This window comes from Pteropus medius, unplaced genomic scaffold, assembly GCF_902729225.1.
Source record: "Pteropus medius unplaced genomic scaffold, Ma_sr-lr_union100, whole genome shotgun sequence".
In the NCBI taxonomy this organism is placed as follows: domain Eukaryota; kingdom Metazoa; phylum Chordata; class Mammalia; order Chiroptera; family Pteropodidae; genus Pteropus; species Pteropus medius.
In genome coordinates, this window is record NW_024354867.1 from 235,751 (window position 1) to 248,567 (window position 12,817).

Genomic DNA, 12,817 nt, shown 5'->3' on the forward strand with positions numbered 1-12,817 from the left:
AGAGTGTCCAAAAGATAAAAACACAGTAGTACTTCAAGTTCCTTTGCTGTAAATTTGGAATTATACTTTACAATGTAGATCTCTTAAACAGATCGGTAGATAATGTTTTAACAAACTAAGCCAAACCTATTCTAAAAGAAAGGTGGGTATACAGTCTAAGAATTCTCACGGCAACACCTTTTCCTAGTGCTAATGTCATTTTATGTCAAATATTGAACAGTGTTCTACTGTTTAATTCCTCTTGATGGCATTTTCCATTATTCAGTCCTTTTGGGTCCAATGTTTCACCAACTTTACTGTGCACCTGAATCACCTAGGAATAGTTTTAAAATACAGATGCTGCTGATTTCTTACATCTGGATTAGGACCGGAAATTCTGCCTTTCAAACAATCTCACTGTTCCCAGACTAGCAACCTTAGCATCAAATGGGAACCTGTTAGGCTTGCAAATTTGCAGGTCCCACCCAAGACTTACTAAACCAGGACTCTGGAGGAGCAGTTTGGAATTCGTTGTAACCAGTGCTCTAGATGAGGCATATGCAGGGTAAAGTTTAATTACTACTGTTCTAGAGACAGGGTTCTCAACTCTGAGTTCCCATTCAGATCACGTGAGGAGCTTTTTAAATTTGCAATGCCTAGGTCATTCACTAGATAAATTATATCATACTCTCTGGGTTGGACTGAGGCATGTGTATTTTTTAAAACTCCCCAGGTGATTCTAGGGTCCAGCCACGAGAACTACAGCTCTAAAGGAGAAAGCAGCTGGTATCTGGTTAGCAATCTCCCCCCATCCCGCAATATTTATTTGATAAATAAGTCACTTAAATTTCTTTCGTTTGGCTTAAATTTTAATTTTTAATTACTCATGTTAACGATCATAAAACAGCTGATTTTTTTCCCATTTGCTCTAAAGTTATTCAAATTAAATTTGAGTACTAAAAACCTAGGGAAGCTATAATCACTTTTGAGTATAATGAATATGTGCTAAATATGGGGTTTTTAAAAAGTATATAGAAAAAAATGTATGGAGGACCTCAGAGTTCTGAAATGCCATATTTTTAATTATGAATTCTCAATTTGTGTTAGCTGTTTTAACAACGAGGCATGGCTAACTCAGGTCAACACTTCCTGGTTACCTGAAACATTCAGTTGAAATCAACTCTTGATTCTACAAAAGGTAACCCTCCATGTTTGGGGTTAATCATAGGAAAATATTAAGCTGTCTTTGGTATTCTTAAGATTTCTGTGAAATTAATCACCCAAAGCCATAACTTTCATTCTTTGCAAGGTCTAGGTAAAATACCAGTCAGACAGTAAACTTATAAAGCGAGAACAAGTGGCAAGCCTTCATTCTCAAAATGACAATTTCCTTCAGGGTATAATGCTCCCTCCTCTTCAACCTAGAGTGGAAACCACGACGCAAAATAGGGAATTACAACATACTGGCACCTCTTAATCTATGTGATCTCTGTGTGAAATCCCAGATAATATACATTTTCAAATATATGAACAAATATCAAGTCTGAAATATAATATAAATGACTTCAACATATCCAAAGCAATCTCACCCCCATGACAACTGAATTCCTGACCCTACATTGTTACTTCATATACCAAAACTAAAAATAAGGAAAGTCAGGAAGAAAAAAGCTGAATTGATAAGGAAACAAGGTAATAAGTTAACCTCGAATAGACGTTGATTTGTAAAACAGCAATGAGTTGAATTCTATTTTACTACTGCATTCCTTGACTCTCTCAAAAACCACTCTTAATATCATTTAAACGATTTTATAAACAGCTACAAAAATCCATCATAAAATCATAAACTTCTAAAATAAGATATATTTTGTTTCAATAATAAGCACATGCTTCTTTAATTTTTTGTAGGAAAAGAAAATATTTTAATTTTTAGAAGAAATATGTTTTCCACTTTGAAATTTTATTGATGTTAAATGTATAATATTAAAAGAGCTTTAGCAGTTGTTTTGATACTGGGTTTCAATTTATTACATTGATTTGAAGCCTTTTGCAAACACTATTAATTTAAAATACCTAAAAGAGTTGTATGTCTTATAAGTACCCATATACAATAACCTTATTTTTAAGTAAAATTCCTTTTCCATAGAGTTTACTGATGGTAGTTGTAACACAGGCTCTTTCATTGAAACTGTAAACATTCACTTATTTATACTAATACCATGGAGACAACTTATGAGTTTTTGTCTCATCAATAAATTAATATATCAATAAAATAAATAATATCCCAGTTTTTATCAGGTAGACTTTAATTACTATGGTTACCATATGGCAAACACAGACTCTTCATGAATGTGTGTTTGTGTATGTGTGTGTCTATGTGTGAAAGACTGGCAGACAGACATGCAAAGGAACAGGAAAAGAGAAAAATATACTATCTCTTCTTATTATTTGCAGTTTATATATGACATGACAGTATTACTCTCAAAAAACTATACCTACAATAAAAATTTCTACATGATTCTATATCATCGCCTAAGTGGTATTAAACAAGGTGACTAAGTGCATAATCTCTCACTATGGGCCACACTTATCTCTTCTGTAAAACAGAGATGAAGATCTGAAAACATCCACCTCCCAGGCTGTTGCTTGGATTCCATATCTTGCCTAGGACCTGGACCTGACTCGTGTTAATAGCTGTTGACCTGCTTCCTGTATTTATCCAGGTTTTGGCTTCCATAATCAATCCTGGTGTTCCTCCTATGTCTTACTCATGGATACCAAAGCAGAGCATGTAAGACTCTCAAAATCTGCTACTGCTGCCCTTTCAGCATCATCTCTCAGCTGCGCCTTGCCAGTAACCATCGAACTAAACATACCAAAAGTATCTTCCAAACATGAGGTTGCTTCAGTCTCTAAACCTAGTGTATGTTTTTACCACTTGTAATACTCTAACCAAATCACCATCCCTCCCATAGAGTTATACAACCTCCATCTCCAGATTTCCTGGGAATTTGAGAAGAAGACAAGCAGGGTGTGCAAGCTCTGAGCTGAGGGAACATGAGTGTAGAGGGGACTATCATCAGTGGCAGCAGATATCTTAGCAGCAACAACAGCGGCTATAATTTATAGTCTTGGGCCAGGTGAACCAACCCAAATATGACAAGGTCTAAAAAAGGAAACTAAGTTAAAAACCACACATGTTAGCTCCCCCAGGGAAGCCAGAGTATGAAATAATCTTAGATCTAAGTAAAAAAAAAAAAAAAAGCAAAGCATGAAGGCGTGTTTTAATTTTTATTGAACCTGTGCCCTTCAATATGGACAAACCAGAAGCAATAAAAGGCTTCAATTTAGGACAAATAGTGACAAGTGTAATTTGCCCTTTGAGGTTTTACTCAGAAGCCAATACAGCCATCCCTCATACCCCCACCACCCAGAACATTATTAGTAACTCCTTTTGTGTTGCATTTTCTATTCGCTTCTATTGTCACCAAAGACTACATTTTAAAACTTGTTTAAAATCTACTTTCCCTACTATACTGACCTCGACCAAGGACGGGCAACTTTCTATTAAATCTTGCAACACACAAGGATTGCCTACAATAAATACAAATAGATGAAAAGCAATGAAAGAGTTTAACTGATTCCAAAGGGAAATTCTGAGGTGAAAGGAAAGCTCTTGAGGAATTTCTTGCTGGAAGACTTCGTTTATCTCAATGGGATTAGAGTTGGAATGCCCAGAGAGAGAAAGGCGAAGACAGCTTTGGAGAGTTAAGAGAAGGAAGATCTGATCATCCGCACTATGGGAAACTAGAAAAGGAGTTAGGCATCACTAACGGAAGTTGCCTCCCAGGATAGGGTCATGGAGTTCAGTGCTTGATAGGAGCCTAAAGCAACGCCGTTAATTTTTTTTTTTAATGTCAACAAAAGATGGACTGTTAGCACCACAAGATTAAAATGGGAGTCTGAAACGTGTAACTTAGAAGATTTTATCCATCGACGTATGCAAGAAAGAGACATGAAAGCTGGAGTTCAGGAGAACTCCATGTACCGTGTTCTGGATACAGCCACACTTCACTTTGGGTGCAATATTCCAGTACCATCTGCTTCTCTCCCTTCTAATTCCTAGCATAAATCGATTCTCTGACTAGGAATGAATATACTGTATATTATATAGTAAAAACTCTACTAAAAATTAATAAGTTATCACATAGGGTAAATATACTGACAGTAGTCTTCAGTGTACGATTCACTCTAATGCTACTTTTTAAATAAACATTAGCCTCTAGTCACTTGGTTAGTCAAATCATTTCAGTGTATAATGTAAAAATGGAATTTCTGGTCCTAAAAGGTAAGAAATCCAAAAACATGGTTTTTCCAAGGTGTATGTGAATTTCTCTGAGACCGTTAAGGCAACATGTAACAAAGTCATATTGTTTGGAAACTCGTTATGCTGATGTTTCTCATTTTCATTTAATACTTATTTAACATTTTCTTTGTGCCAATTTCTATCAAATTACTCAGTAAATATTAACTCAATGAATTTCTTATGATTACATATGAGATCGGTTATCCCCATTTTACAGACGAAGAAACTGACAGCCTCAGAAGATGATGTATCTTTGTCAAAGTTGACAGAGCCAGGAATCAAACCCATGCAGCCTAGCTCCCAATAGTGTGCTGGTGGCCACGATTATGCTGTTTCTCATGAGAGCAACACTGCATTTGGAACTTTAAAAAAAAATCTTTATGTCCAAAGTTATTATTTTAGATGTCTCTTCTTTAACATTTACAATAGTACAGAACATAAACTTTTTATTCTTCATGGTCAGATACAAAAGAATCTACATTTAAATATCTTACCGGTTATCTCTGTTATCATAGAAAAGAACATGTGTGAAAAATGACACAGGTTTAGATGATTTGAAGCTGAAGCAGCAGGTGAGCTCAGTGTTGACTCCGGTGAGAGAGCCTATGATGGCTCTGCCTTTTGGAAACTCCACAGAAAGAGGGTGACCCGCCTCATCAATATCAAGAAGTCTTGCTGGGGGAATCTCAACATTTAAAATTGCATCTCTGTTTAAAATTTAAAAAAAAAAATTGTAGCTCAAAATATATGCAAATAATTAGCTTTAAATGTGTTTTCCTGTTTTTAAGATCATTAATTAAAACAATAAATATTTACAATAATATACCTAATTATTAAAGATATTCTTGCATATCTCTTATTTTCTGGTCATAATATGATTGATAATATATTAATTTAACAAAGGACCATATAAGATGATTAAAAGTTCCTTTTGTCCTCTAAGGATTAAAAAAGAGTGTTAAAACATCTGGTTAAATATGATGTGTTCTAAACTACAGCCATGATAAATAGTACTGTCCTTAAATATATAGTGACAAAAATTTACCGAAAATCACCACTTTAATAGCTAAAGCTTCATCACATGTAGACTAAATAATATTAACAGATGCATATACACACATAATTTCTTTTTAAATTTGGATACTATTAAGCACTTGTATACATATATCATGAATATTTTTCAATCGTTACTACTAAAAATTTCCACTTAATGTTCACATATTTCATTATATATCTATAAATTATTTAGCCAATCTAAAATGTTTGTAGTTTTGAAATACATAGTATGTAGTATTCACTTTTAAATCTAATTAATACTTGATAACTTTTAGTGGTCAATAAATATTTAACCATATTATTTTATTACATATGTAGGCTCCTAAAACAAATAAGTGTTATCAAATGAGAATTATATTTCTCTAGTATTTTAATTAGAATGAAGACTATTCAGCTAATTAACTAGAAAAAGTAAAGAAAGATCTCAACTTGAATGAGTTAAACTGATATTGTTCATTGGATAAAACATGAAAAAGTAATTTATAAATCAGGTTCGAATCCAATCCTGTCACTATTCAGCTAAGTGTCATTGGATGAATAATTAATGGGGTTGATTTTATTGTACATATAATGAAGAGACTGCATTACATCATCTCTAGTCCCTTTCATCACATGTTCATTTCATTATACCATATTTTGCAACTCAATCTTTGACTTGAGATAGGTTTTAAATTGATATCTTTATACTTTAATTCAAAAGTTGAAAGATTAAGATATTCATATATTAGACAATATTTCTTGATAAAAAATACTGATTAGTACGAAATAATATAAGCCACTTCTATTTCCTGTTTAAGCAATAGAAGCTAGTGTCTACTTATAAGATAAGGTCTTGAAAGAACAGCAAATCCCAAAGTTGTTAAGTTAAAGTTGAAGAACTACACTTTCTCGCAAAATGGCATTTTGACCAAGCTCTGTGGCCTAAGTAAGCACTCATCTTATCTTTCAGGCCAAGTGTTAGAAAATAAAAGTTGTTCTACGCTCTTCAACTTGGATAATTTTCATTTGTTTTCAACCATTACATCACATTTGGAACCTGTTTTTTCTCTGTCTCAGGATGTTTAACTGTAAAATAAGGAATTGAACTAGAGAAGCTCTGAGGTGAGTACAAAATCTAAATGTTAATGAAAATAATGCTTATAGGCAATTCACATTAGCATATAAATCCTCATGATTTATATAATTTTAAGTATCAACTAGCTACTCTTTGTATCTATAGATAGCTGTGGATTTATAAATAAGAATTTGGCTTTACTTTTTGTTGTTTTAGATAAATATTATCGACATAAGTAGTCTTCTTTGATTTTTTAAAAGAATTCTCTCAATATTTTGTTTCTAAGATTCCTAATACAGTTGTCTCATTAGCTGAAGTTCATTCACTTCACTCTAGAATATTCATGTACACATATACTGCAAATTACGTATTCCTTTACTTGTCACAGGATATGTGTGCAGTTCCCAAATTTTGCTATTCTGAATAAAGCTACTATGAAAACTTTCAATTATAACTTGTAGTAGACATGTACAGGTGTTTTTCTTGTATATGCTGCAAAGTGGAATTTTGAGGCTGTAAAATATGCAGATGTTACACTTTCCATAGTATTATCCAGTGTGGTCCTACTCACTGACGCTGGAACTAGTTACCTTTTAAATGTTTGCCTACCTAGGACAGGCAAAACGCTATCTTATTATTATTATCTCTAATCGTCATCTCCAAGTTTATGAAAAGGTCAATTACATGTTTACGGATGTTCATTTTTTCATTTATGAATTCTCTTGTGTGAAATACCTATTGAAGCTTTTTGTCAACAACTCTATTAAATTATTTGATACTTTTCTGACTAATTTTTACTAGTCATTTCGTTAGCATGATTTTAAGGCTTGTTTAAGATAGCTTTATCCACAGACATAAAAAATTTTCTATTTCTTTTTACATTTTGCCTTTTACATTTAAGCCTTTAATCTATTTGAAATGGATTCTTGTGTATTATGTGAGACGGGAGTACAGTTTGAAATATTCCATACAGATAATCAATTGTTCCAGCACCATTTATTGAATAGTAATCTCTTTTCTCCAAAGATCTACGATACCACTTTTGTCATATAGTCAGTATCCATCTATGTGTGAGTCTTTTTCAAATCTATTCTAATCCTTTTTGGTCACTTTATCTATTGAAGCACCACTGTCACATTGGCTTAGTGTTGATATTTGGTAAGACAAGTCTATCTCATTTTATTCTTCTTCTTCAGGATCTCTTGGCTATTCTTGACCCTTAGTCCTTTCATATACAATTTAGAATTTTACTTATCAATCTTTATGAAACAATTTATTTGAATTTTTATTGCAGTTTTATAGAAGATGTAAATTAATTTGTGAAGAACTATCTTTTTTCTAATATAGACTATTTCAATTCTTGAATGTGGTATAAATCTTTAAAGTCTGAGTTCTTTGACTTCAGTTTTATAATTTTCTCCACATAGTTCTATACCATTTTTCTAGATCTTTAGTTTGGTTTATTCTTATCATCTTTAATTTTTAATGTTTTTATAAATAGTAATTTTACAGTTACATGTCCTGAATGTTGTATGCTGAAATGCTATTGAATTTTAAATACTGGACTTGTATTTGTCTATCTTGATATGATCTTCATCTTCATAGCTTTAAAATTTTACCTGTCAATTATTTTAATATCCTACATGGAAAGTCATCTAATCTACAGATAATGACAGTTTTGTAATTTATTTTCCTATCCTTACATATTTTATTTCTCTTAACTCCCTGCAAATGTGTTACAGAGGCAGTGATAATAGGCATTCTTACCTTTCCTAAGGGGAATTCTTTTGTATTCCAGTATCCATAATAATGTTTCTTCTAGGTTTATAATAGTGAACTTTAACAACTTAAAAAATATCTCTTTTACTCCTGTTTAAGAGTTTTATCATGAATGGTTTTGGAATTTTATCAAATGCTTTTTTTCTGCATCTATTGAAACGATTATATCACTATTCTCTTTTATTTGTAAATGTGATAGATGAAATGAAAAGGCATTTTAGATTTTCTAACATTAGGCAAACCTAGCAATACTGGGATACATCCAGGTTGGACATGATCTATTAATATATTATATTATGTTTAATTCATTAAATATTATTACATCTATAGTCATAAGACAAATTGACCTAAAATTTACCTTTCTCATATTGTCATTATCTGATTTTATAATAAAAATACTTCTGACTTCATAGAACAGATAAGGGCACATTCTCTCCATTCTATTTTCTGGAAGAATTTGGACAAAGTTTGATATATCGGTTTCTTGAAAGTTTAGTAAAATTTGCCTGTAAAAACATCAGAGGATGGTGTTTTCCTTGTGGGAAGATTTTAAGTACTGATTCAAAGACTTTCTATTTATTCTCAGTATGGTTTTAGTAAATTGTATTTTTTCTACAAATTTCCCTTTTCATGTAAGTTCTCCAGTATTTTGGAATAAATGTCTTCATAGAATTTTGATTATCTAATTTTTTCCCATAGGATATATGGTTATGCCCCATTATTCCTACTATTATTTAGTTGCGTCTTCTCTCTTTTTGTTCCTCATCAACTTTACTATATTCATGTCCATTGTATTAGATTTTCAAAGAACCTTAATTTCAGTGAGCCTATCTTCTATATATTTGTTTTCTAAGCCTTCAATTTCTATTCTTTTTCATTTTATCTTCCCTTTTACATATCTTGGGTTTAATTTACTTCCAGTAATTTTTTTGTCTTATATCAGCATTTTAACTATTTCCATGTAAGTGCCATTTATGCTGTATTCCATAAGTTTATTTACTTATTTATTTTTTGCTTAATCACTGGAATTTTGGTGTTTATTTAATACAACAGATGCAGTTAATTTTAACAAAGATGCAGGCCTAATTGTTTGCCTAAAGAAAGCAACAGCAACAGAAGTCACAGTAGCTGTTTTAAATTTAGTCTTCAACTCTAAAAAATCAAACACTGTTTAAAGCGTTTGAATATATTATACACTCATGATTCTCACTCTTTATTAATGTCATTTTCATGTTTTGAAATATGATATTTTAATTATTTGTTTGCAAAATTCAATATATTATTTGACTCTGTATAGAAGTTTTTTTTTTAACATTTCCAAATGTATATGAGATGTTGTTGACATTTTCTTTATTGATTTTTGATTTATTATCCCTATCATCAGAGAACATAGTCTATATGGTATCAACTCTTTAAAATTTGTTAAACCCGAACTATGGAATGATACACTTTCAGTTTTTGTAAATATCCCACGTATGAGTGAGAAAAATGTGTATTCTCTAATTGCAGGGTTCAGTATTTTATAATACTATTTTAAGACTATTTTTAGTATTCTTAATAATATAGAATCAAATAAATGAAGCTTTTTAAATATTGTGTTCAAATCCTCTTTATAAAAAATGTTTTTGTCTTCTGGACTCATCAGTAATTAAGATATGTGTTGAAATATCCTACAGTGATAAAGAACTAGTCAATTTTTTTGTTAGTTTAATTTGTGGTTTATACATTTTAAAATTACTTTAATCATGCAAAGAATTTTAGAATTCTATAGTTTCCAGGTGAGTTGTCGCTTTTATAATTATTTAATGACTTTTCTATATTAAAAATACGTCTTACCTCTTAAAGGTTAACACATGAGAAATTAATACTGCAATTCGGCTTTCTTTTGGTTATGTTGATATATCTTTTCCTATGGTCCTCCTTTGGTGGTTCTCAACTGAGAGTGGTTTTAATCCCCAGGGGACATGTAGCAATGTGTGGAGGCATTTTTTTTCTGCCACAATTGCAGGGAGGTGCTACTGAGGAGAGGTCAGTGAGGCTATTAAACACACTACAGTGTACAGGATAGCTTCCAACAACAACGAAATTATCCTTTTCAAAATGTCAACAGTTCTGAAGTTGAGAAACCCTGCTTTACTTCAATCTTTCTTTGTCCTTATGTTTCATATATATTTTTAATAGGCAGTTCACTTTTTTTCTTATTTACTCTAAGATTCTCTGTCTTTTAACTAGAGTAATTTATTTACATTTTCTTGCTTTACTCAACTATTGAGTTTTTGCCACATTTTTTTAGTTTTCTCTTAATTGTTAAAGTATGTGTCCTTTATTCGAACCAAGTTAAATGAGGTTTTGTTCATTTCTATACGGCTTGTGTAGTTACACAAACTTAGGTTTAGTGGATGCCCTTAAATTTTAACCCTACATGCATTAAAATTTCTAAAAGTACTATTAGTTGATTTTCAAATATATATTGTATAATCCCATGTTAATTACTAATTTTTGTAATGCCATATTTTAAAATAAATTATTTACATTCTGAGTCTGATAATTCAAATATCTGAATTACTTAAGAGTCTAAATTTCAAGATGGTTCGTTGTGCTGAGATTAATAAAGTCTTCCCTATTTGTGAGTTATGTGGTGCCTGATACCGTGCTTATGTCTAACTGATAGAAACCTGTGGAAATTGAAATATGGGCCCAAACTGAGGATGGCATCATTTAGAGTAGAGATTCACAAAGTGTGGTGCATGGATTAGCAGCATCAGTATCATGTGGAAACTTGTTAGAAATACAAATAATTACATCTCATTCCAAGCTTCCTGAATCATAAATTCTGAGAAAGAGACCTGACAAGCTCTGTGTTAAAAAGTCCTTTAGGTGATTCTGATATACACTAAAGTTTAAGAACCACTGATCTAGAGATGATTTGCTTGCTTCTTCTGATAGGTAGGACTTACTCACATGGAACCATTGTAGCCTCTTCCAGTGTTCCTGGATTAATCCAAAAATCTAAGATTACATTTTCATACCTTGAAGTTATCTCGAGATTAAAGAACAAGGCTGCATTTGGCATGTTATTACAGCTCACCACTACTCTGCTCTCAGCTTATAAATATGTATTTTTTTTGTTTGTTTGTTTAACTCGATTTGAACCCTTTGGAGACCTCCCATACTTCTCAGAAGCCCAGCAATTAAACACACACACACACACACACACGCATGTATACAATCTACTTGTTTTATAGTGTAAGCGTTCACAATGTATCCAGGCCAATATAGCATTGGAGTTTGGGCTATTAATAAATTTTTAAAAAATGAAAACATATTGCTTTCAGCTATAATGCATGCATAAGTTAGGCAAATTCTGAGAGAGCCCTCAAGAGTCCTGTCCCTTGTGTACAAACTCTGTATAATTCTCACCCTTTGGGTGGCAGGACCTGCAAATATGAGATATCATATTGGTGATTAACTTATGTTATGTGACAAAGATAAAGGGACTTTCCACATGTAGTTAAGGTCCCTAGTCAAATGAGTTTGAATAAAGCAAAAGGGAGATTCTCATGGGTGGATCAGACTTAATCAGATGAGATCTTAAAAGAAGGCTTAGGACTTGTGGGTGGCCTCTAAGAGCTGAGAGTGGTCTCAGCCAACAGTTGGCAAGAAAATGGTGTCTTAAGTCCTACAACTGCAAGGATAAATTCTGCCAACAACCAGAGAGCTTAGAGGAGGAATGAGCCTCAGACGAGACTGCGGCTATAGCCCACACCTTGATTTTTGCCTATTGAGACCATGAGCAATGGACACAGCTAAACTGATCCAGACTCCTGACTTAAAAAACTGAGATAACAAATTCATGTTTTAAGGCACTAAGTTTATAGTAATTTGTCATATAACAATTGAAAACTAACAAACTGAGTATTTAAGCTTGCTTCTTAAACCATGAAGAGACATACCAAAAATTTTTACAGGAAAATTAAACGACTGTTAGATAACTAAGTGGACTTTTTTTTATATTTTTAATTTAAATGTACAGTTAAATATTTTAATAGTTTGTTCCAACTATAGAAACAAGTCAGACATTACACATGATTCATATAACACAAATACAAACAAAAAGGCACATAAAAAATGATAAACTAACATTAAGCATTTACCTGATATAATTTTGAGGTAAAATGTTGATAGTCATCATAGTTGTTACATCCAAAGGAACAGGGGTGAAAAACATGAATGGAGGGTCAAACGATAACTTGGGTGATGTTATCTCTCCAACCAGATGTAATGTTTGATAGCGAATTGAATAATTATTTAAATGCATAGGAATATTAGCTGTGTATTTTCTATGGTGATCTAATGAAAAAAAATTATATATTTAGATTAGTTCACACAAAAAAAAATTACATAGTTTAAACCTTACTAAATATTAAAATATACTATGAAGTTACAGCTCAATGGAGCAGAATAGTTTGCCCAAAAACTGGATTTATCCTGCCAAGGAACTTAAGACATATAATGAAGAGTTGTTGAAATAAAAATCTTTCAAAGTGCACTATGTCTGAAAACAGAGCAAATCTCCTTAAAGT

The 12,817-nt window shown here is 32.1% G+C and overlaps 1 protein-coding gene across 1 annotated transcript in view; it reads right to left on the reverse strand.

The window, feature by feature from the left end:
- Positions 1 to 12,817, reverse strand: part of CFAP47 (cilia and flagella associated protein 47) — a gene marked incomplete at its 3' end in the record, with an annotated part of 348,750 nt that overhangs the window by 230,673 nt on the left and 105,260 nt on the right. Inside the window, exons 21-22 of the mRNA XM_039855224.1 lie at positions 12,389 to 12,584; positions 4,840 to 5,052 (exon numbers count right to left, since the gene is read on the reverse strand). Coding sequence (XP_039711158.1) covers positions 4,840 to 5,052; positions 12,389 to 12,584 — 409 coding nt within the window. The remainder of the gene's footprint in view (positions 1 to 4,839; positions 5,053 to 12,388; positions 12,585 to 12,817) is intronic.